The sequence below is a fragment of the Melospiza melodia genome, chromosome 5 (genome assembly GCF_035770615.1).
Source record: "Melospiza melodia melodia isolate bMelMel2 chromosome 5, bMelMel2.pri, whole genome shotgun sequence".
Taxonomy (NCBI): domain Eukaryota; kingdom Metazoa; phylum Chordata; class Aves; order Passeriformes; family Passerellidae; genus Melospiza; species Melospiza melodia.
The window spans coordinates 78,326,427-78,352,176 of NC_086198.1; the positions used below are offsets into that span (position 1 = coordinate 78,326,427).

General features: G+C 40.3%; 1 protein-coding gene across 2 annotated transcripts in view; it reads left to right on the top strand.

Moving 5' to 3' along the window:
- AFAP1 (actin filament associated protein 1) overlaps positions 1 to 25,750 on the top strand; it is a 114,723-nt gene that overhangs the window by 85,267 nt on the left and 3,706 nt on the right. Inside the window, exons 7-17 of one of the 2 annotated variants that reach the window (XM_063157561.1) lie at positions 896 to 988; positions 2,466 to 2,550; positions 6,139 to 6,288; positions 9,485 to 9,696; positions 11,367 to 11,512; positions 14,968 to 15,085; positions 16,507 to 16,764; positions 18,580 to 18,694; positions 20,091 to 20,255; positions 20,820 to 21,010; positions 21,723 to 21,884. In XM_063157561.1, the coding sequence (XP_063013631.1) occupies positions 896 to 988; positions 2,466 to 2,550; positions 6,139 to 6,288; positions 9,485 to 9,696; positions 11,367 to 11,512; positions 14,968 to 15,085; positions 16,507 to 16,764; positions 18,580 to 18,694; positions 20,091 to 20,255; positions 20,820 to 21,010; positions 21,723 to 21,884 (1,695 nt within the window). The remainder of the gene's footprint in view (positions 1 to 895; positions 989 to 2,465; positions 2,551 to 6,138; positions 6,289 to 9,484; positions 9,697 to 11,366; positions 11,513 to 14,967; positions 15,086 to 16,506; positions 16,765 to 18,579; positions 18,695 to 20,090; positions 20,256 to 20,819; positions 21,011 to 21,722; positions 21,885 to 25,750) is intronic. The other variant, XM_063157562.1, reaches the window with a different exon arrangement.

Below are 25,750 nucleotides of genomic sequence, written 5' to 3' on the forward strand. Positions count from 1 at the left end.
GCTGGGAAAGGACTGTTTGGTGCCATCCTTTGCTTTTTAGTAGTTTCCTCATCAAAATTGTTCAGTTTAAAACTCAGCATGAGTTGGGATTGAGAGCCTGTTCTCATCAGCACAAGCAGTTTCAGGATGATAATGGGCTGGTGATAACTTCACAAGAGATAAAACCCTTAGCTTTGGCCATGGGGAATCATCAAGCATCTTTATCATTGTGTATTTTTACATTTATGTAATTTGAGGTCTTTAAGTTCTTCAAATTCCATCAAAATATCAGCAAATTCCCACTTCAAGATTTTTCTTTAACGTTTTAGAACAGAAAATGCCATTTCCATTTGCTACAAACATATTTACAATTACTTTGACCTTTAACTCTTGAGTTAATGTGCAAATCTAATACAAAAATGCCTCAAAATACCACTGTTCAATATTAACCCTAAGCTTATCAGCACTTCATTAGTTTTCTGATAGCAAAAAAAGAGCCTCTGTGAAGTGTGTTATATAAAACTCCTGTCTATTGGCTTGAGGTGCCTTGGATTCCATTTTCTCATAATTGTAATGAAATTAGTTTGGTGGTGTCAGCTGAGTTCATATAGCAGAATTAGCTCATGGAAATCAGCAGTGCTATTGGTTTCTTCACTTAGGAGAGCCTTGGAGCTTAGTCTGCTTAGAAACTGAAACCTTCCACCTCCAGACTTCATGTCTCCTTCAGGTCATATATGAGATGACTTAGGGAGGGAGCATGGAGAAGTTGTTGTGGTGTCAGCATGCCTGACACCTGCCAGCCTAGTAAATGTCTGTGTGGTTCTCCTTCCCATCTCCTTTCACATCCATATATAATTTCTAATCTCTCTGATTTGTATTTTATCAATAATTAATAAGTTTTGCCTTGTCTCCTAAGGTTATAAAAGATGTGTGCAGCAACTGCACGGGAGCTGTAGACTCTGATGGGCCATTGTCTAGTTCTCCAGTACACAAAGTGGAGCTGGAAAAGGTAAAGTTATCAAAATTAAGAATGCAAAATTTCCTGTGATTACTCAGAGAGACACTGGATGTAAATGCCTTGTGTTGCTGTTTCAGGCACACGGAGCCTGTGTTGGTCTGTTTGGATATGTGCACACATCCTGCAGAGCTGAGGTTTCTGCCATGTCAGTTTGTTTGGCCATGAGCAAGGAGCAGCCTGGCTTGGGTCCAGCTTCTCCTCAGCCACAGCAGGGTGCAGATTAATGGGTCTGGTACACGTGCTGAGATGCAGAGATGGTCTCCAACAAATGCAGACAGCAAGCAGGGGTGTCACTCTTGAGGAAGAATGGATGAAGATTATACCAGGGTTTTAAGGGAAAGTCTCTTATTTTGGGGATTTGAGTCCTTGAAGAGCTCCCTGGGCATGCTGAGCTCACTGTTTTGGCAGACTCCTCCAAGCATTCATGTCTCAGTGGAGAAACTTGGCTACTCACACGTGGTACTTGGCTACTGCACTGCCTTGACTCAGCAGGGTGTGAGAGCAGGAATTAGGGAAGTGAGCAGCTTTGCGGGGTATGATTGGTGCATTACCAGCACCAGTTTAAGCCCCTGCTCCATTGAGGCATCCAGGTGAGCCAATCTCTCTGCAGCCCCTGCTTAAAAATCCCCCTGACAGAGGATTCATCACGCAGTTCCTGGTGGCAAGTGCCACCCCTGTGGTGTGCATGTGATGTACAGAAGTGCCTCACTGCCTGTGGTGTTGTTGCTTTGGTCCTGAGAACTTTTCCAGGACAGCCAGATGCTGTTGTCTTTGTATGTTTGCACACATCTGCACAGTATTGACAAAGCAACTTAAAATGTTAAAAAATACGTTCTTTTTTTCTAAAATATATGCCATGAAAAGGTGCAATTTATCTGGTCATCCATTCTTTTTTGTGGTGTTCTGCACATCTGCTTCATGGCTTCCCCACTTCTGAGTAATGTGATCATCAAAACTGTGCTGTCATAAGCTCTGTCTACTTGAACCCAGACTTCATGCATAACCATTACAGAATAATCAGTGCTAAAAATTTATTTTAAAAGCCTTTCTTACACATATTTAAAGTACTGGAGGACCTTGTAGGAATGCACTATTTTCCAATAAGTTATAATTGCAATTTCAGGTGTGAAACATTTTTAAAGATACTTTAAAAATGCTTTTACCCTACTCATAGCTGATAAATGTAATTCTTTATTGCAACATTTAGAGCCTAAAAATACATACGGTGAATTATGAATATTTCACTGGTTTTTAATACACTTTCAAATATATACTATTTTATTGTTTCTGTGATTTTCTAAAACCTCTAAAACTGAAGTTTTTGCTATCTCCTAATTCTCTTCCAAGTGGATGAGAGCTTGAAAGTGTGTTTTATTTCATAGTGAGTCTATTTTTGAAGGAATTAATGACGTTTGATTTTTATGAAGGTGCAAACATTGTATGTCAGCTGATCTCTTTGCCCCTGCAGAAGTTGTCATTTGAGAGGCCAAGCTCAGATGGGGAAGGCGCTGTGGAGAATGGCATCACTACTGTGTGCAATGGTAAAGAGCAAGGTATGTATGGTGTAAGTGATGTGTGCTGAGAGAAAGGGGAATACCTCACTTTTATCTTTACAAAAAAGTAAAGTTTTTGAATGGTTTTATTAGGATTCAGTTTAACTTGAAAGCTGAGCTATGTCAAGAAGGATTCCTTCAATTTTGGCAGCAACATTTGATGTTATTGGGCAGGTAACATCAATATAATTAGTATAAGGAAACTGAATATAGAAATTTTGATTTGGCCTTTTCTGTGTTCAAAAGTACTGGTTTTCAGAGCTTGGGTGACCACTCTAGCCAAATAACAGGTTTTTTAGTAACTGTATAGTGACAATATAAGTAGTGATGTAAAGTTTCTAAGCAAAAAAGCAGTCATTAAATAGTGGAAGGAGAGAGCCATGCATATATATATATATATATATATATAATTTTTAAATACATGCTTGTGTGTGCACAGATACCTTCATATATAAATTATCATATTACATATTATTATTTATATAAAAACATATATAGTCATGCAATATTAGTGAGCTTTTGAGTACATATCTATAATTTTGCATATACTACTTTGGAGCCATGCATTTTCTGTAGTCCTTATAAACCAACAAAGGTAAACCCCAAGCCCAGAGGGAGTTCTGGCCAAGTTATTTCTAATACACTCAACCCTTATGCTCTATTCCCCATCCCCTTCCCTCCTCTACAAAGCAGAAGAAATTCTGTGCCTTCCTTCACTTTCTGTTAGATAAAGCATTTTCCTGCTGCTGTTAGTGAAGGTAACTTGAGCTGCAGAGAGCACAATGTCAATACTGGCCTTGGTGCCAGCACTGTCTCACCTTTTGATCTTGTCCCTTATCTCCTGCCTGGCTCATTTTCCAGCATTTCCTGGCCATATCTCTGAACAGTATGGGACAATGTCATGGTTCCTGGTTTCCTGAAAGTCATGGTACATTTTTACTTTTTTTTCCACATTTTAAAATCTTCTGTTAAGCATTCCTAAAACTCTGAAACCTGTGGAGAATCATCTGTGACCCAAAACCTGTGTTGGTCACGATGTCCAGAAACACCAGGTGGCCCATGTACCCTGCAGAAGGTGTGGTGAAAAGCAACCCAGCTTAGGTGCCTCAAGGAGGGTCATTTAAAGTACCAGTGGCTTTTGAAAATTGACTTTCAATACATAGTAGGAGAAATTAGGGGCATTAATGACTGCAAGAAGACTGAAATGTGCTTGGTGAAGTTATGCCATGCCTTTTTAAAATGGATAGGAAGTGTTTAAGGGAGTAGATGGGAAGGGAGGTTTCAGTGAATGATCCTCTCCAGCTGGCACCAGCCACCAGCCTCTGCTCTGCTCCAAACCAGCTGCTTGCTTTGCTGTGGGGAAGGAAGTGAGAATAAAAGGCTTTTGTGAAAAAAAATCACTGGCAATTGGGCAATTAGTATATTCTTTAGACTCAAAAAGATTAAGTCATCAAGGCCTTATTTCTCCTGCCTCTCAGTTCTGCAGGAAAAAAAAAGTCAGCAATGTGAAGGGAAGACAGCACAGGAAAACAAACGCTAGAATGGGCTTATTCCACTGTCTGTTCATGCTTGTGGGAATGATTCTTTTTGGCTTCTGTCTCAGAGAAATGAGATTTTCTGTCTGGCTTTTTTCAATGCTTTTCATGTACCCCTCAATAGCCAGAGTCAGCTTTTGGCTGCTCTTGTGTGGGATGGAAGCCTGTGTGAGGGCAGGTGCTGTGCCCCCCAGCGTGACAGTGGTCACAGGGGTTCTTGGATGAGACTGTTGACTCCATGTTTCAGAAGGCTTGATTTATTATTTTATTATATATATATTACATTATAACTATACTAAAGAATAGAAGGAAAAGCTTCATCTCAGAAGGCTAGCTAAGCTAACAATACAAAAGCCAAAAAGAATGATAACGAAAGCCAGCTGTCTCGGACTCTGTCTGAGATAGCTCGGCCTTGATTGGCCATTAATTATAAACATCCAAGATGGACCAATCAAAAATCCACCTGTTGCATTCCACAGCAGCAGATAACCAGTGTTTACATTTTGTCTCTGAGGCCTCTTACCTTCTCAGAAGGGAAAAAATCCTAAGGAAAGATTTCCATAAAAAGATGTCTGCGACACCCCAGAAAAGGGTTCATGACCTGATGGGAAGGGTGACCTTCCTCCCTCCAACAAGGGAGCCTCATGCATGTTTAGAGAGCACAGTTGTTAGCACCCTTCCCTTGAAACAGATAATTAGACCTGGATGTGTTGGGGTGGGCTGGGGGGCAGCACTTGCAGAGCTGCCTTTCCCCCTCAGCGCTGGCAGATTTGTGCAGTCTTGGCCACAGATACAATTTCTAAATAATGTTCCATGATTGCTAACAATTAAACTAAATGATAAATTATCCCATGGTGAGTCCCAAACTGCTTCTCTATTTGCCATGAATTCTTCTTCCCAGCCCATCAGTTCATACACTCATTTCTCATGTGAACATTTTGTCCAATTTTTCCCTCAGTTTGTGCAAGTCCTTAACCACTAAGTGTTCCCTAATGCAAAAGGAATTGATATGTTGGGGATAAAGATAGAACAGCTCAATTAGTAACTATTTAAAATTAATTGTTCATTAAAATCACACATCAGGGCAAGTTGATGGAATTTTTGCTGCCCTGCCAGTTAGCAGAGACTTTTGCTCTGTTGCCAGCATCCAGTTTATGCCACTGAATGCAGTTTTTGAAGATTATTTTGTTTGTTCTGTTTTTGCAAAGAAAATCTTGGTTTTTTTCTGAATCTGTTTAGTCTTAGAAACTCTTCTTAAAAAAAAAAATTGAATTTAAATCAGGTAGGCACTTCTAAACACCATATCCATAGTCTTTGCCATATTGCACCCAGCAGCTGAACCTGCTTCAGTTCTCAGAGTGGTAATATTCCTATTATCAAATGAAGATAGTGGAAGCATAGACTGGATGTTAGCAACATACCTCTTTTAAGCACAGCTTTTTCTTTCCAATGGTCACATAAATGGCCAACTATAGCTATTGAATATTCATACTGATCCCACTAATTTCTTATCAGTTAATTCATAAGTCTTGTCTTTCTAAAATGTCCATTGTGATAAGATCTCTTAATCTAATTGTTCACAGAAGTCATTTTGCTAAGCAAGCATATTCTGTCTTTTTTTGTGTACCTAATAATTGAAATATTTTGAGAAAAATGTTTAGGAACATTGAAGAAAACACTGAGGAAGTGTCTGACTGGATTTTTATTGCTGTGTATATGAGCTAAATTTATATACAGGTACTTCAGTCATACTCCTAAATTAGATGATGACTGCTGTGGAAAGAGACCTGAAGCTTGATTAGATTAAATAAAGTTGGAAGATTGATTTTTGTTTGTATTATCCTTCAGAATGCCGTGATTTTTATAACACAGAGGTTACTGGGTAATATAGTGTTTGTCTCATTGAAATCTGCAACTTTGGTGCAATTGTTCATCTTTGCTCTTCCTTATGTCTTGCATAGGATTTTTTTGTCTGAACTTCTGTTTTTATTCAGGTTCTCTTCTTGGTTGGTGTACACACACTACTAAATACACACTTCTGCTTTCTTAATAGTGAAGAGGAAAAAAAGTTCGAAAACGGAAGCCAAGGGCACTGTGACTAAAGTAACAGGGAAAAAAATAACAAAGATCATTGGTTTAGGAAAGAAAAAGCCATCAACAGATGAACAGACCTCATCAGCTGAAGAAGATGTTCCAACATGTGGTAAGTGGTTTTTTTTCCTTGAGTCTTAAATGCACGTTGCTATTAAAATTTTATAGCATTCTGGCTTAGGAATTTCTCTAAAATTTACTTTTACTGCAATAATTCTTCCCCAGCATTGGAAGGATGCACCCAGACTGCAAGAGGAGTAATCAGGAGTTTGTCATTTGCTAAGATACTGAAATAATTTGACTTTTAAAATAAAACAGTAACACAGGCTGAGGTATCACTGCTCTTTGCAGAAGTGAGGAAGAGGAGGAAGAAAATTGTGAAAAAGAAGCATAAAGAGACAAGTGCTGTTCTCAAACAGATGGTTATAAAATGAATATAGGGTGAACTATGAAATAAAATGAGGCTACAAAGTAGAAGAGGGTTCTTGGAAAGTGATCAGGTCTTTTATAGTAGATTGTGGTTAAGGTTTTATGGAATAGCAGACAGCAGTCAACTGGCCTCAACCAAAATGATTTGAGTTTAATTATGGGTTCCTAAAGTGGTACATATTGGACAAAATGAAGTAACAAATTTCTAGTAAGCTATTTTAACTCTTAATTTTGCCCATTCCATATGACAGCTGTAGTACACAAGGAAGTGTATAAAATGGCATGCAGAAAATACTTGTTTTGTATCATAACTGTTAAGATTTGCTCACAATTTAAGACTCTGTGCAATGCACTTAGCTGATGTCCTCACAGCTCTGCTGTTTTATAACAATGCAGTGTAGTTACATTCTCCAGTTTATCTTTTGGTGCTCCAGTATTAGGTAACACTTACACATGAGTAAGATTGAACTCACCCTTCACCCAATTCCTTCAAAAGACAAATTTCCTTGGAAAGCTTTGAAGCAGTTGCACCAGATTCTGAGTTTGGATTTTACCCTTTAATTGAGTAGAAAAACTTAGGGAAACCCAGAAGTCTGTGATTAGGGAGCAGCTGGCAGAACTGATTGGGGCATGAAGTGTGTTAGATGCCTGCCCAAGGTGGTGGCAGCAGGTCCATGGACCACCAGAGAGAACTTCATGGATTACAGGTGGCTTTCAAGCCATGCTTTGGGCATCATTCACATCAGCAAACTTTGATTGAATAAGTGCATGTATATGTGTCTATACATCAGCTAAGTACAAATGTGATTTATTGACCAAAAGAGCAGCTGGGGAAAGCTGTGTCCAGCCAGAGACATTGTCCAGAGCATCTGGCCTCCATAAGGGCTCAAACTTCCAGGCTCTCGTACTCCATTGATTATTCTGCACTATGTGAGAAGTTAACCACTGCTGTACAATCTAATTCCTCGTATTTCTATCATTAGTTTGGATAAGGACATAAATACAGGTTCAGCCATTACTGTTTGGCTCTACTCAACACCACTTGCAGATTTTAAAGGAAAATATATAAAAGTCTAGCCTTTGGTCATTGCAGGAAGTCTTGGCTAGAAGGAGTTTCTCACCACCAGCAGTTTGGCTCAGTTCAGTGCCCTCTGGGAGGCTGCTCCATAGTTGAAGGTTTTTACACTTCAGAAGGCTCTACCTCCCATGAAGAAAGGGAAAATCCCAACAGGGCTGCAGGTATCACCCAGCTAGTGTAGAAACTAAAACCCACCTGCACTTGCAGTCCTGGCAAAGCTCTTGCCTTCCTCACCACTGCTCCTGGAGTGCCTGCACCAAGCTGACGTGCTCATGCCCCAAAGGAGAACATGCTCAAGGCATTTTGGTCAGGTCAGCTTGTGAAGGTTTAAGCAGAGATGTGGGATCCTGTGTAGTTCAGCTCTGAAGCAGGAAGGTTTGCAAGAGCTTTCCGGAGAGGTGCCCTGGGAGCAGAGGGGAAAAACTGTCTGAAAAAAAGGACTCTCGCTCCAAAACAAGCTGTATCTGGCTTGCACGGGAAGGGTTTTTTCATTTCTAGGGATTGTAATGTAATGCAAAGTGATACAGGGTTTTGTTACAGGAGGAGGGAGGAGAGCTGAAGAGTGTGATTATCACAAGGAGCCAAAACCAGAGGATTAAGCACATCCTCATTTTTTATAGCACCTTCCAAGATGTGCACAATCCTGATCTGCTATATCCTGTTGGATCACACTTTGACATTGGAACCATAATGTTGGAAGGAAGAGCTAGAAAAATGAATAATAAGTCATAGTTTTAATGAAAACCAAAGAGAGAGCTCTCCAACAGGATTAAATTAAAATCATGTCTGAGATAGAAGACAGCTTTTTAACCTCACTTCTGGCTTTTGCAAGATATCATTTATTTCCCTCCTAGCCTGTTTGGAAGCAGCAACATGCTGAATTCATGTACCATTTGTAATATGGAAGCAAAAGTAAAAGGTTTTTGTTTGGTGTTTTTTTTCCCTCCTATTTCCAAACTCTACTAAGGCAGGAAAAAAGGGCATTGCTTTGATTGTAATGTTTGAGTCTGGAATGATTGTTGCTATGGCACAGAGAAGGAAAACCACAAAACTCTGCCTGTTTAATGATATTATATACCACTATATTGATATAGAGCATGGTAAGAAAACTGAGTGGTTTTAAAAGAAAAATTTTAATGACATTTTAATATGTAAGGATACTGTATCATAATTAGTTCCTGAATTTTAAATCAACATGAATTTTATTTCTATTTGCAAAGGTAACAATCTTTTAAGTTCTGGTTTGCAAGTGCCACAATCCAGATGTGCATTCTTCTTTCTAAATGTAATTAGAACATAGAGCATCAACACTTCCTAGGTCATTTAAACATGGCTTTTGGATGTTACACAAGGTAGCTCAATACATACTTACATAATATGAGCTGTGATTTTCCCAGAAACGTTGGTCAGACACAGTTACCAAAGTCATTACCCACAGAGAGGCGGAGTGAGCACATTGGCTGTGTATGTTACTCTTTTCATCAGTGTCCTCTCCCATTCTTACTGAAGTCCTCGGGACCTGTGTGCTCCTACACATGCAGCTGCTGCAGGCACTGACACAGAACAGCCATTTGGATCACATATTTATATGCTTTTTCTTGGTTATTGGCACAGTGAAAGTTTTCATTAAAAGAAGCAGGGCAGGGTCATTTACTTGTCTTCCTAAGATCCATCTGGACTTTCTATTAGAAGAGGAACAAGTTACTTAAAGGCTAGCATTACACTGAGAAGTGAGTTTCTTTTTTTCTCCCTTTTCAGAAAAAGTGAGGAGTAAAATATCTCGCATTTCATTTTATTGCAGGATATCTCAACGTGCTCTCTAATAACCGCTGGCGCGAGCGCTGGTGCAGAGTGAAGGACAATAAACTCATTTTCCACAAGGACAGGACAGACCTGAAGACACACATTGTTTCCATCCCACTCCGAGGCTGTGAAGTCATCCTGGGGCTGGATTCGAAGCATCCCCTGACCTTCCGCCTGCTCCGGAACGGGCAGGAGGTCGCTGTGCTTGAGGTACAGTGGCTGTGACTTAGCAACTCACACAAAGTGAATTAGAGAAGCACTTTCATACAGCCCGATGTCTGTCCATTCAAAAAACCAAAATCTTTGGCAGAATCTTACTGCAGAGCTGAACAATAAATAGTGGAAGGAGGAAAGAAGCAGTAAATGTTGTAGACAAAAAATGTTATGCCGGAACGGGCAGGAGGTCGCTGTGCTTGAGGTACAATGAGGTGCAATGTACAATGGCTGTGACTTTTAGCAAAGTAAAATAGAGAAGCACTTTCATACAACCTGTGTCTGTCCATTAAAAAAAATAAATCTTTGGAATAATATTATTGCAGAGCTGAGCAATAAATGTTGGAAGGAGGAAAGAAGTAGTAAATGATGCAGACAAAGAAAGAACTGAGATTAAATGTAGTTCAGAAATCTTCTCAGTAAAATACTTTTCTCTGCACTGACCTCCCCTTGACCTGGTGCTAGAATATCCCTGCTCCTTCTCTAGGCACACTTTTGTATCAGGGATATAGTCACTTGGGGTAAATAACTTCACAATAATTAAATAATGGATCACTGTTGATGAGAGCTCGAAAACTCCTAACTTTCATTTGTCTGCTATTTATGGGAACTCCTTTTGCTCAGTCTGTGTCCGTATTAATACAATTATGCATTTCAGAAAATGCAGTGTGCTAGCAGCCTCCTGTGTCTCTTGATTCTCCTCACATACACAGACCTTTGTCTGTGTTAGGTGAGTCAGGCTTTCTATGGGGACTTTATTCATCACCATTTAAAACCTAAAATGAGAAGACACTTAAAGCCAAGTATAATGAGCAGGAAGCAACCTTCTACTTTCAGAAGGATAGGCACTTTGACTACTTTGGGTTTCTGATTACACATCAAGTCTCCTGTCCTTGCAACCAGGCCTGTTATATGACAGCAGTTCAGAGAATTTGAAAATAGAAAACAGCTCAAGGAACTGTGAAAAGCAGTGAAATATGTGAAAATAAGAAATTTAGAAACCACTTGATTTTTTAATGACAAATTGTTGCCTTTCCCCCACTATTTCTATCCAATATTTGTTTTGCTGCTGTTTAACTTCTGAATTGGTGACTTGAAGCAAAATATGAAAAAAACTTCAATTTTTTTAATAGCATTAATGCTTTTACTTGTGTTATCAGGAAGATGAACGGCATCATTTATACAAATGTAGCAAAATTTTTCAAAAAGTAACATTAAAATCTCTTCACTATTTTGTTCCCTCTTCCCTTTTGTTTCTGTTTAACAGTAACACTTTCTTCTCAGGAGTGTTGCTGTCCAAAAATCCTCCAGCCTAACATAAGAAAATAATTATGTTAAAGCTTTCAATATTCTGTAGTCTAAAATAAGCATTACTTGAATCTAAATCCACTGGCCTTAAATGATTATTTTTTCATCTTTTTAGTGGATTGCCCACTTAGTATTACATCACAAATGATGAGCACATAGCTTAGTTAAAGTGCCCTCCTTCTAGCAAAGCAGATTTAATATGAAATCCTGGGGTTTTTAAGAGTTCAGCAGAATGAAACCAGGGCCTCTCATACCATGTGGTAGCGATTTGTCAACCGAGAAGAATGCGCGTTTTGCAATCATGCTCAGCCCAGTGGCAGAGCCAAGACCTGACCTGTGATCTTGCCCTCTCCTCACAGGCCTCCTCCTCAGAAGACATGGGCAGATGGATTGGAATTCTGCTGGCAGAAACGGGGTCTTCCACAGACCCGGGGGCTCTGCACTACGACTACATCGACGTGGAAATGACGGCAAGCGTCATCCAGGCTGCCAAGCAGACCTTCTGGTGAGCGTGATCCCAGTGCTGCTCCCAGGGCTCTGGGAATTCACAGCCATGTGTTGGCTCCTCTGCCAGCACTGCTTATCAAAATCCACCTCCCCCTTTGCCACATACTGAACTCCTGAAGTGGATCAGCATTGCAGCATGTTAGATGTGTTTGTGATTATTGTGTTGGAATCCTGCTAAGTTCTGTAAGAGATGCAAGGCACTGTGCAACTTTACTCAAATCTTTACTGATTTTTTTCAGTAAGTCTCCTTACCAAATGCTATATTTTGATCTTCTATTTTACCTAAAGTCTTAGAGCTATTCCTGGAAGAGAACAAATATTCTGAAATATACAGCTACGTAATTCACATTTATTGGCTGTACTTGCTGTACATATAGGGAAATATACAGCATATTGTATGTTATATGCTGCATATATATATATATATATATACATATATATATATACACTCACAGTATATAGCAAATTTAAATCTTGGACAGTGACATAATCCCTGTTTCCTTCTCAAGTTCTTTCTGATTAATTAAAAACTTTATCAAACTCACCCCAGTTCAGTTAATTTCTGGGGTTTAATATAGGAGGTGGAAATTGAGAAAGTGCATAGAGGGTGCAGCATGGAAACTGTTTAAATTGCAAATCAATAGAGTGAATTCCCCATTACAGATCCTGTGCTAAAAGGAGAAATGCGTACTTAGCAGATACAGTGATTTACATGTTCAAATCATTTGAGGCACTAAATCAGCCCTTGGTGGGAAAAACCATCATTTTTCCTTGGCTAGATGAGGTTTTTATAAACAGGAGTGAAGAAACAGTGGGGACAGGGGGATGCCCTGCTGGAGTTGTTCCCTGTGGTTAGGAAGTGGGTGGCCTGAGAAGACAGCTGGCAAAAGCATCATCCCTCATCCTGCTGCACGATGACAGTCCCTAGACTAATTTGGAATTTGTGTGACTTAATACATTAGAGAATCACACCCCATCTGCCCATCATGAGTTTGAACAGATAGAAAATGAAGGGGGAAAAAAATGGAAAAAAGCTTTGGAGTTTTCCAAAAGAGGATCCTATTGCCATTAGCAAGCTTCCAAAAGAAGTTAACAAGGGAAAATGCCTAGCTTCAATGAAAGTCCAGTTTCTGATGGAAATCAAAGTGACTCAGTGTTAACACAAGCCCAGTTTTGTGAAAACCAAATAATTTTGATAGAATTAAAATGCACTTAGCGTTCAGACTTAACGTTAATATTTGTTTAGAAGTTAATAGGGCTCAAAAAGTTTCTCCTGTGTTGACATGTATTTTTGCTTCAGTCAGCATCTAGCAATAACCACATTTAAGAGCTATAGAATGGTAACCTTTTCCCCGTTAATTCTGCATAGCTTTCCTTTTCTGCACAAATGTGGTACTAATTGGAGCCAAGTGAAAAAACATATGCAACTAGACCACATGTTAGAAAGCAGTGTCAAACAACTTGCAAAATAGCAGAATTTCCCTGTTAAGAATTAATTAAAATTCATTGGGTGTCTTTAAGAGCCTGTGAGGGCTTGCTGATAAGCAATAGAGTAGCTGTCTGCTGATTTTCAACAACTGCTAGAAAATGAGGAGAAATTACAATGGTACTTAAATGTTAATGAACTGCTACATTTGCCCTTTATAGAATGAATATCAGTATTCCAAATAAAATGCAGTTATCATTAAAGCTTAGTTTATCACTCAGTCACTTTAGATTATTGGTTATCCACTTATTAAGACTGATGCTTTGCAAAACTATCAGCTTCTCATTAACAGTCTCATCAATTTCCTTCACCTAAATCATTAGGTATGGAGGAAAAGCTGAGGAAAAAGTGCTTCCAGGCAAATTTTCTTTCTAGCAGTTTCTGAATACAATTAATTTGCATGGATTCACCTGAAAACATGATTAATGAGGATTATTGAAATAATGATTATGAATTGTTTGCAATTACGGAGATAAATCCTGCCTTCATTTGGTGGTGGAAGTAGTTACCACAGGTGCATCAGATGCCACTAATGAATTATCCCAGTTTTCAGACATGGTTTTTGTATATTGCTGTAATTGGAGCCTCTTCACTAGGAAGAAATAGAGCAACAACTCCAAACTCAGTTCTTCACACCAACCAGAAACATTTGTGTAATGCTCTTCTTTAAGAACAGTAAACAAATGCAGCCCTCTAATAATGACTAACAAGATATGAGTTACGAAAAGGTTAAAAACGTTTTTATCATGGGGTTTTCCTGGGCTTTTTGCTGTTAGTTTGCTTGAAGTAAGAAAAGCTTCTGTCTAATGTTTTTTCCATCCCCACACTGCCCTGAAGGGTTCACAGAGAGCTGGGCAGGTTCATCCCTCCTGTGAGCCCAGGTTTCCTGTGGCTCAGGTGAGCCCCAGTTCTCCCTCTGAATGAGAAACTCAAAGGACTCCATGTTATTCCAGAGCCAAAAAGAAAGCAACTGTTGAAACCACAGCATTCCTGAGCTCCTGCCAGCACTACAGAAGACCCTCTCTGCTTTAGCAGTGCTTTATCATATTTTATGAATGTCAGCACAGACTCTGAATAGTTCCATTGTTTGGGATGGAAAACATTGTTTTCCCATTTAAGTACACCTGAAACTGTAGGAATGGAATTATTTTGGATCTCACTCTATACCTTACTCAATTCCAGCAGTTGCTACAAAGGAAGACTCACCCTTGGAGTCATTATTAAGCAACAGTGTTGATTGGAACAGGAAAAGAGGGAAAAATTAAAATATTATATATATGTGTATCCCTTTTGAAGTTTCCAGGGGACTCAGGTCCACCATGTGTAACAGAGCAAGAATGAGCATATAGAGTATTTGCATGTACAATTACCCATAAAGAGTAGGGAAGCATAGTGCCATAGCCAGCCAAAATTCCTGATGCAGAAAAGAAGAATTCCCAGGTTTTGAGGAAGTAATTATTCAGGAATTTTTTATAGAAATGTTAACTTGGATTTCATTGAAATTATGTGTTGTTTTTTTTTTTTTTTTTTTAAATTTCTGCTGGATTTTATTCTTATTTCTCTTATTTCCTAAGTTTGCAGCCCCTTGGGCGTGCATGCACACAGAAACACCTGCTTCTCCCCAGTGCAGACAGCAAGGGAGCGTTTCTGGGACCCTGTCAGGCTGGTGTGTAACAGAGACCAGCAGGTTCCTATGTAAACATGCCACTGAGCAATTACAGCTGTTGCCCTCCCGGCCTTCACACAGCCATATCCCCGCTGCAAGAATGGAGAACAGGAACATATGTTGTGTTCCTGGCTGTAGCAGCAGCGTGTGAGTAGCAAAGAAAGAAAAAACCACCCTGCGGAAAGCGAGAAGCTCCGTGCTTCCAGGCTACATAGTCGGGCACAGGGAATATACCACTGTATCATCATTTAGGCGTAGGTTTGAGTGCTGGTTTTCATTATTTCCCCTTTGCATTGTGCAGTTTCATGAACAGGCGGGTGATATCCACGAGCCCGTACCGGGGGAGCGCTGCCAACGGCTACGCCTGCCCCAGCGGGATGGCGCTCCACTACGACGATGTCCCCTGCATCAACGGATCGGTAAGAGCTCAGCCTGCACACAGCAAATGCTTTGCATGTGTTCATTGCCATGTGGACATCTGAAAATTGTATTATCTAAAGATCCTCACTGGGCAGTTTCCAGATGAACTCATGGTTTTTTGACTGGGGGTTGCAGCGTCCTCTCACACCTATAGAATATAAGGGCATGGGACATATTGTTTACATTAACCTGCATGTGAGCCAATGTGCATTTAGAAAGCAGTTGCCTGTTGATGATTTGTTGCCAAGTCCTTGAATGTAATACTCACTTGAGGAGGTATTTTTTTAGATCAGACTGGAAAGGGCAAAATTAAGGACTCAGTTACACCAGGCACTTTTTGATGTCTATTGAAAAAACACCGACACCCAAACACTTCTCAGTCCCTGTGGCTGCATTCCTGAGGGTTACAGGTGCTGCTTGTCCCAAAGGAGAACCACAGTGCTCACTTCCATCTTCATAAAGTGCAGAGCTGGTCGTAGACAGATGTGTAAGAGGATTTAACATCTAGTGGATGCTCACCTATAGCAATATGGGGTCCTCAGGAAGGTTTGCAGGGAAGCTACAGCCTATGTCAGCTCTTAATTTGGGCTGTTGTATAAAGGCCCCACTAAGGGCGAACTCAAAGGAAATTAATAGTTTCAAAGTGTGAAATTAACTGGACATTGAGTCCTCCAATATGTCAGTAATGTCCAAAAGATGTTAGAAATCCCCTCTTGGGAACAGTGCATGATCACTTGTGTGGAGAGCAGTCTTGACGTAGTTCTTGGATGTGCTCATGCCTTTGTTTGAGTAGTGTACTGCCATGGCCAGGATGGGTTAAGGAAGGATATTTAGCAGTCAGGTGGATTTCTTTTAAGATTAATCAGATGAACCACTGGAGTACTATTGTTGAGCTTCCCATTTTTCTAAAAACTAACAAAAAAAGGAACTATTTTAGTTCTTGTAGCTCAGAATAATAAATCTCCGTCAAGTCAAATGTGCAAGCATACCAGCAGCTGATATGCATGGGAAAGACATATAACCTGAAGAAATTAAAAAAACAAGCTAGAAAAAACTTGGCTTCTGATAACTGCTAGGCTGTATTACTTTTAACAACTCATGTACCAGATGTAATCCCATGGACTCATCTGTGCAAACTGTGAGCATCCCCCTGCTAACACAGTCTGCCTCTGCCCCCTGGGTGCAGTCAGGGTGTTAGGTGTGCTTGTACTCAGGGCTGAGGCATTGAGCCATGGAATGCAATGCTTGTTTTCCACACAGTATCCTCCCACCACTTTCTAAATAGTGTCAGTAGTAAGGATGTATGCCCACTAAGCACTGTGGGCTTGCTGGAGTCCAAAGCATCGCTAATGTTTTAATTTCACTTATGGGGTTCTGCATGGTGCATTGTTCACTAACTGCCGAGGTGTGTGTGTTGCAGTGGGAACCAGAAGATGGCTTTCCTTCTTCTCGTAGCAGGAACATTGGAGAAGAAATGCTTTATGATAACGCAGGCCTGTACGATAACTTGCCGTCTCCAAAAATCTTTGCGCGCTATCCGCCAGCTGACAGGAAAGCCAATAGGTTATCTGCTGACAAACTCTCCTCTAACCATTACAAACACCCTGTCTCATCCAATCTGTCTTCTGCTCAGTCTGTCACTAATACCTCTGCTGTGGGGAGGGGATCTGGCTCGCAGGTACTGTACTGTTTAATACTTAACAAAACTTTTTATTTGTTCTATTTATCTGGTTGTAATCTCTAGGAACTCTTTAGAGTCCCTTAGTGTTAGCACTGAAGTGCCTGGAGTTTAGTTATGAGCCCACTGCAAATGAAGCAAGTTTGCAAAGGTGTAAATTCCAATGTGGAAGTAGTGGTACATGGAAAAGGCTTTGCCAGCATGTTCTTGATGATTTACAGATGGTGAATAATAACAAAAAAATCAATGTGACCTTCCACACCTAACCTGAATGCATGTCTAGCCACCTTTTGGCTCCTCAGGCAGAGATGTTTTAGGAGAAAACCCAAAAAAAGGTGACATGTGACCTGACTGTGACAGCAAATTTGGCTCTTTAGAAATTAGTATATATTAGTATATATACTAATCTATATATCATGTATACTTTTCTATATATCATGTATACTTTGGTTATACATTTTATGAATATGCGTATGTATAATAACTTGATGCTATATATTTAGTAAATTATGTTGTATATATTCATAAATGACATCTTTATATTACTGCCTATTATTTTCTTCCCCTAAAAAAAAAAAAGAGGCTATTTCTCTGCTGCTTTCTGAGGGTGGCTGCAGGCTTTTGTACCTCAAACATGAACCTACAGAGCAGATGAAGTCCTGTGAGCTCAGCATTGTAGCAGATGGGCACAGCCCAGCAGGGGAGCAGGGCAAGCCTTGCTCACAGCCATGCCAGGAGCCTTCTCAGAGCCCTTAGCTGGTCTCTGAAAGGTGGTCATTGGCTTAAACCAATGTATCACAGTGTGAATATATCACAGTGATGCATGGTTTTCAATCTAATCTGACATGGAACAGTTAAGATAAATGTTTCCCTTGTAAAAGGTACCTATCATACTGTGTGTTAACTCACTTAACCCTTACAAAAACTTCATATTGGAATATTGGACTTCAGTACAATGCATAATTGGAGGTGGACATGAGCAATAAATTACTGCAGCAGCAAGCTTCTCAGTGCATTCCCAATTCAGTCCGCACAAACCTTTGGGAGCAGGAGAACAGAGCATGGCACACATGTGCCCTGTGCTTGGCTGGAGCATCCTCCATGGAGACACCATGAGTAGGAGTGGGTTATCTTCCCAGGCTTCAGTTCATTGCTGTGAGCCCTCTAAATGGAAACCCCTTGAACATGCTCTGTTCCTGGTAATCTGTTGAGCCTGTCTGGCCATTATGAGAGGGTTTTTTTAAGTAAGAAAAGCTTTTAAGTAGTAGCTAGAAGTTGTATAAGGGGAAAATAATATCTTAACTCCTAGCACTTAAAAACATGTAATAAACATATTGTTTCAAAAAAATCCACAAGGATGGCAAGGTCATATAGTAAATAAGAAATAATGTTGAATTTTTTGTGTGGCAAACCCTGGTAGGTTATACTGTGTGAAATTAACTCTGAAAAACTTGTGTTTCAAGAGTCTTTACTGTAAAAAAAAAATTAAAATATACATTTTTTTCTGCCTTGCAGTGGCTTTCTTAATACTGTAAATGCCAGGGTTCTAAATGCCTTGGAAACCATGATGCCACCAGAAACAGGGAGTTCATCCCCTTGTTATCCTGTGATTGCTGGCACGGCTGCCGCTGAGCAGGCAGCTCCCAGAGGCATCTCTGGAGGAAGCGCCGTCTCCAGCTCGATCAATGCGCTCTATTAAGGCTCTCTGATGTAGCAGGCAGCTTTCTGTCAAGCTCTGCCCTTGATGAAAGGGTGAAAGTAATGCCAGTGGCACGGGAATAGCTGGAGCCCATTTGCACTTTTGTTTTCAAACAGTTTAAAGGCAAGAAGCCTCCTGTGACTGCTAATGGGATCGCCGGAAAAGCGAGGACTTTAAACAGCCAGCCCAAGAAATCCGAGACGGCTTCCTGTGTGAAGCGCACGGCATCCAGTAAGTGTCTGTCCTCACTGCTGCCTCTAAGTGTCTGTCCTCACTGCTGCCTCTGTCTGTCCTCACTGCTGCCTCTAAGTGTCTGTCCTCACTGCTGCCTCTGTCTGTCCTCACTGCTGCCTCTGTCTGTCCTCACTGCTGCCTCTAAGTGTCTGTCCTCACTGCTGCCTCTAAGTGTCTGTCCTTGCTGCTGCCTCGCTGGGGAGCCAGGAGGGTGCCCAGAAGGGCTCCTGTCTTAGCAGACAAGGTACAGCACCAGTGTGGTTTTGTGAGCTGAGAGGCCGAGGAGAAGATGCCAAGACTGAGCAGGAGATACTTTGGTGACTTAACTCCAGCCACGCCACACGAGAAAAGGGTGCCACTCATATGGGAGAAGGATAAATATGAAATGTGGACCTGTGGCTGCTGCGAAGTCATGAGGACAGCAGGGTAAAAAAGAAGGATAATGATTCCTCATTTGGAACAGAGAGGAATTCTGTCTTCATGTTGGAAAAGGAGGATGAGGAGCTGGTATAGATGTAAGAACATTGTGTTGCTCATAAGTGGACTTATTAATGAAGTCTTATTTAAGAAGCCGTGGATTTAATGGCAACAAGAGAAATTGGTTTAGACTTTAGGACTAAAGTAAATAGCTTCTAACTAACTAAAACTGGCTTAACAACTGTTTGTCAGGAATTATTTCATATCATAGAGTGTGCCTTGGGGTATGTGACAAAGTGATCTCTTAGCTGACCTATCTTCTTTGAGTCTGCAGCTGTAGAGGGGGCTGTGATATGAATCAGATCACAAATATATGTCAGCCACAAATTGAAAGCATTTGTATGGGAAATTAAAAAAGAAAAAGAAAGCTGCCAGGCATCAAAGAAGTGTGAACATCTTTGTATTCTCTTATGTAAGGTGACTAAAGATGTGCACTTGAAGTAGGAATGAAAGTCAGGCAAAAGGCCAAGCAGGTGGTTTTTCCTCTGACCCTTTCAATTAGAAATGAAGGGTTCATAGCTAGAGAGGAGCCTCCTTTCCATCTTCTGAACTACAGAGAAAGGCAAGGCCATTTTTCAAAACCAGTGTGCTATAAAGTAACTGGTATTTCTCATTTTCCTCGTGTGAATATAAAGAACATACTCTATCCCATATCATTGTTATAGCTGTGCTGCAGAACTTGGCAGAAATCATGGACCTTGAGAAAGAGCCAGTTGAGGAGGAAGGCCAAACCTTTTCCTCAAACCATAGAATTATAGAATGGTTTGGGTTGGAAGGGAGCCTTGAAGATCATCCAGTTGCAACACCCCTGCCGTGGGGAGCCATGACATGCTTCATGTCATGTGTAGTCTCAAGGACCAGTTCAGGGTTGTGCTGTTAATTTAAACCCTAATTAGCTACAATCTGATACATGCAGATGCAGAGCAGTACAAATATGGCAAGAATCGTGTGGAGGCAGATGCAAAGAAGTTACAAAGCAAAGAGGAGGAGCTGCTGAAGAAAAAAGAAGCCCTTCGGAACAGGCTGGCCCAGCTCCGGAAAGAAAGGAAAGATCTGCGTGCTGCCATTGAAGTCAATGCTGGTAGGAGGTGCTTTTATGTGCTGAATTCTCACCTGAGAATTAGGCTTAGTTATCCAAACAGCTTTGTATTCTGTGCTGAAGACGTGTCACTCTAAACAAGGTTAGGTTTCGATGCTGAGCAGTGCTCTATAATGTCTATATTTGCTTTCTATATAGATAAAAAACATAAAAGATAAAAATACAAATGTGTATGTCCTTATTTTATATATGCATGTGTATGTATACACATACCTAAGGAATTACACTGGTGTGAACTTCAGGTAAGAAGAGCATAGGAATAATTTTTTTGTCACTAGCTAATTATATTTTCATGATACAGAAAAATAAAACAATACTGATTTGAAACCAGACTAGATATCTAAGAATGTCACTTGATAGAAAGCATTTGATTTATTCTACTAAACTTCTTACTTTCAAGCGTTTTGTATAAAGTAACTAATTTTTTTTATGTCACTGATATGTAGAGACCTTGTTTCCTTACTTTTTAGAAAGAAAATAATTTCTCTAAGTGTCATTTTAACATTTTTATTATTGTTGAAATAATAAAATTGCCGTGAATGACAGGCAGGAAGACCCAAGTGATTCTTGAAGACAAGTTAAAGAAGCTGGAAGAGGAATGTAAGCAGAAGGAGGCTGAGCGTGTAAATCTGGAGCTGGAACTGACTGAGGTGAAGGAGAGCCTTAAGAAAGCCTTGGCTGGTGGCATCACACTGGGCTTGGCTATTGAGCCCAAGTCAGGAACATCAAGTCCACAGGTATGCAAAGCCATTGAACATGCAAATCCCAGTTAATGGGCTGGGAGTGCTCAGCCTTCCCAGCTCCAGCAAAAATGAGTAGGAACTGAAAGTATAATGTTTTTTTAAGCCTGAGAAATAAAAGCAGAATTAAATGCCTTTCTATGTTATTTACATTTCCTGCAGCAGGGAGCAGGTAGATATGGGAATCACAGGCAGGATATGTTAGGATAATGTGCAAAAAGCCAGCACCTTGTCCTCAGTGACTGTATAAGTGCAGCAACCAAGACATTGCTCCAGCCCAGGGAGATTTAAATGCACCAAATCATCATGCAGTGATGAAGATCTGCTTGTGCTGGTCCCCTGTTAGTTGTGTCACACTCTGCAAGGGCTGCATCTCACACCTTCAGGGTGGAGCTTGTGCTACAGATTTATGTCTGAAGCAGCCATCACAGAAAGATCAGAGAGGGATACATCAATTCCTCTGGATTATCCATAGTTGTTTGATCAGACCCATAGCTGTTTAACAGAAAAGAAACTTCAATTTTCATCACAGAACACACATGCACATTGTTTTGTTTCCTGTGTTCTAATCTCCTTTTCATCTAGTCATTTCATCATTATGAATATAGTTTCTTTAAAAAAGAGTTCTGCAGTTCTGAATCTAAAGTAGAAAATATTGTACGTGTGACTACTTGGAGGAAACTCAATATAGGCTTTTCGCTCTTTATAGTCTCCAATTTTCAAGCACCGAACTTTGGAAAACTCTCCCATCTCCAGCTGTGATACCAGTGATACTGAGTGCTCCATCCCTGTGAACAGTGCAGCAGCTCTGAAGAGACCTCCCTCATCAAACAACTCTCCATGTCGGGGCCATGTGCTTCGAAAAGCAAAGGTGAGAGCACTCGTGTCTTAATTGTCTTCTTCTGTGCTTTTTCATACTTTCTTACAAAGTCTTATTTAGCCTTAAGAAGAGAGTATCTAAATTATTCATATTACTACATAGTACTGCTGATTTCGAGAACCTTCTGCAGAAGAGTTGGTAAGTAAGTTTGGGAGACTGATTTGACTCTACTCTGATTCCGTGTTTTTCTCTGTTGCTTTTTTGATTTGATTTGCAAAGTAAGTAGTCTGTGGTGTAGACAGTCCGTGTGTCCACTACTCTGTATAGCAGAGAAGTGGTTAAAAGAGCACTGTTACAGTGAGTGATTAGAAATGGCACAAGATTGGGTCTGACCTTTTCCAGCCACTGCAAGAACATTATAATTAATGACAATGTGTTGTGCAAGTATCTGCTCAATGTACATTTAAAGTAAAAGTTTAATGACTTCAATTTTGTCTTGCGAGTACCAAGCTGAAATTTGCTGTCTTCTTGTATTGTTACAGTTTTCTAATTTTTGTGGTTTAGTTTAAGTGGGATTTGTATAACCATTCTTCTGGGCTAAATTTGCTGGCAGCATAAACATGTGGGCAACACATAACCAAGGGTGGCAGTAATAGTGCTGGGCCCAAGCTTTTGTTTATTTAGTAGTTCACTGCTAGTTGTAATTATAAACAGCAATAATCATAAACACTTGTCGTTCATGAAGGCTGTTTCCTTTTTTCATTGATGTCTTCTGATGGATTTCTTCAAGTAACTTTTGCTACATGTATTCATTGATTATATACATTTCCAGTATCTGAGCATAAGCCTGGAACCTAAATGTAGTAGATACTGAAAAATCAGCATCTCAAAAAATTATTTTATTATTAAATTATCATAATATAATTATTTTTCCTGATACACTGTTTCTTCTACTCCCTTTGCATGGACATCAACTGCTTTTTCCTGCCAGTTAGCCTGATTCATTTAAATCCAACTAAGAATAATTACACTCAGCATAATAGGTTTTAGTTCTAATCAACTTTGAAGTCTGCAGCTTGTGTTTCAAACCTGAGGAAGGATTTATGTGCTCTAAAGCTTATCTGTGTTTTCCAATTATAGCCTAATTTGTGCCATAACGATATCATCTCTAACTGTACACTTTGTCTTAGATGTGGATGGTAGCTCAGCAATACTCAGGGAGTGTGGTCTCGCAGAGCACAGTGCTTGCAAATGGGTGCATGGATTTGTGCTGGACAGGCACATTAAATCCAGACATCTAATCGTTACAGCTGGAGAAGCCAGGGCATTATAAAAACCTAAATATTTTTGGTGTAAAGAATACCTTCCTGTAGTATATTTTTTATGCTCAGCACATACCATGCAGGAAAAGCCCTCCTGTGTTTGGTGTCGGTGTGCTTTGGATGGCACCATAAGTTGGTCAAGCTTTTTGGCAGAGGAATCTTGGATATAGGATTAGGCTAATCAAAAAGGATATGGAGCAACTAAGCATATTTTTCCCATGCTGTGAAAAACAACTCAAAGTATCCAATTCAGCTTGAACAGCTTTTTCCCTAAAACCTCATGCACTAAATATTAAGAGTGAAATTTTGCTGAATTAGATAGTGCAACCCAATCTGTTCCCAGCCCCTTGGCAGCCACAGCTGCCATCAGGTGCACATCTGCAGCACGCCCCACGCTCGGGGGTCGCTGTACGTGTGCGGGGGTGGAATTTGGCTCTCAGTTCTTTTGGCTTTTTGCAGCTGTGAGTGAGCCCAGGCCTCGTAGATGTGGCTCAGGAAAGGGTGTCACATATGAGTATCCCAGAGCAGGACTTGGCTCTCCAGGCGTGGATGTCAGTGCAATTTGTGGGAGTGAAACTGATCCCACGCCTGTGCTCCCGCTCGTATCTCCAGCAGCTGGCACCTCTCCCAATGCTACGAGGGAGTTGTATAAATGTTAAAAACATCAGAATATGGTTTTTACTCCTGGTGTGTATTTGAATGCACTGAATGCCTCCCTCCTTGGCCTTTTCCTTGCATGGAGGATGCTGAGCCTGTTGCCTGCCAGCCTTGTGTCACGGCCATGCTCACCAGGCAGCAGTGCTGCTGCTGCTGCTGCTCTGTGCCCTGCACGCCTGGGACAGCAGCTTTGGAAGCTCTGCCACCAAAAGCTTTCTCCTCTCAGATGCTCTAACATTAGAAGGAAATACAGAGAGAAGCAGTAAGACAGATCTAGTGTTAAGAAAGAGCAGCAATTTGGGGATTGGCTGTTCAGGACACACATTATACTTACACATACATAATTTGAATTTTTAACTTCGCTTTTTTACAAGTATCTTTAATTTTTTTTTTTTTAGAAAGTAATTATGTATATTTTTAAAAAGCCAGAAGGCATTTTAATTGCAATTTTGTCTAATCTGTACTTGGCTAGAAATGGAAACTCCAATTAAAATATGGAAAATAATATTCTGCGTCAGTAGTCCTAGAGAAGTAAAAAGATGCAAATATCCTTTCTGTACAGCAATTATTTAAACATTTCACATATTCATTTAAATATCAAATTAGTTTCTAAAGCCAAATTGTTATGTGTAGCAAGAAAACTGAAATTAGTATTTCTCATTTGGTTTTGAAACTAGTGGGCTGGTGAATGTCAGCATCTTACATCTCACTTGTGTTCAAGGACTGGAGAAGAAAAGGAGCTGTCCCAGTTTCCCAGCTCCCAGTCAGGCTGTCAGTGTTGACTGAGACATTCTTTCCTTGGTGTGAACCTGCAGGAGCAGTGGAAAGAAACAAAAAGTTCCTTTTGCACCTGCAAAAGAAGCTTCTGCTTTCAAGCCTTATTTAACACTTCAAAGAAAATCTCCTCCCAGTTGCTTAGCCAAGGACTTCCTTTATAGTTTTGGTAGCATATCTATAGAGAACACAGATTTAATAGAGTTTTTAAAGTAATCTAATTTCTACCAGTACTGTGTTTTAACTTTAAAATTACCATAATTTGAAGAGTAAAATGGAATATTTAAAATACACTGAATTTTAGTAAAAGCACCAATTAAATTAAAAAAAAAAACAAACCAAACAGAAGTTTCGAAACAAAGTAAATTATTGTCTAATTTTAAACCCATGGATTTTTTTTTCTTATATTGCTAAAGCAGCCATCAACTGTGACCTTTACTGTTATTTTACAACAGCTGAAGAGGTGTCATGGTCATACAGCTGTTGAGCCAAACTAATGCTCTTACTGCTTTCAGCAGCAGGAACAGCTATTTACATGCATAAGTAATGGATTTCAGTCAGAGCTCTTAAATGTTGTGGAATGAGTGTTAAATTGAGGAATTCAGGTTGGAAGCCAAGTCAGCAGGCTGCCTGCAGAGTGTCTCTTTCTGGTGGGTCAGAGAGGAATCTGCAGCCCCCAGTGCCTGGCGAGGAGCAGCTGGGGGGTTCCTCTAAGGGGATTGCTGGAGCCAGAGGCCATCCCTGGGGATCTTCAGTGGCTCCTGATGGCTGAAAGGGTGGGATTCAGGGAGGGGTGCAGTGTGGATGTCCTGAGGTGAGCCTGTCCTGCTTCAGCCCAGGTGTCATTTGATGGCCGCAAGTTTTACTGACCTGGGGGCTCAGCTGTGGCAATCTCATGGTTTTCACTTAAGTGGCAGAAGAAATGGCAATACCTTGCTCTGAGACAAGTGACCAAAAGCATTATAGGTTGCATTTTTTTGCTGTGGACGGTGTCCTTGTCCTCAGCTAACAGGTGAGGAAACTGAGGCACAGAAAAGTCAAAGCAATTTCTTTAATTTGCCAGGCAATAGCTCAGTTTGGATTATCTATAAGGGAAACAAATGCAATGCAAACTGACTTGTTTCTCTTAACCCTGCCTGTCAGTCTCTCTGCTAAGTTGCTCTT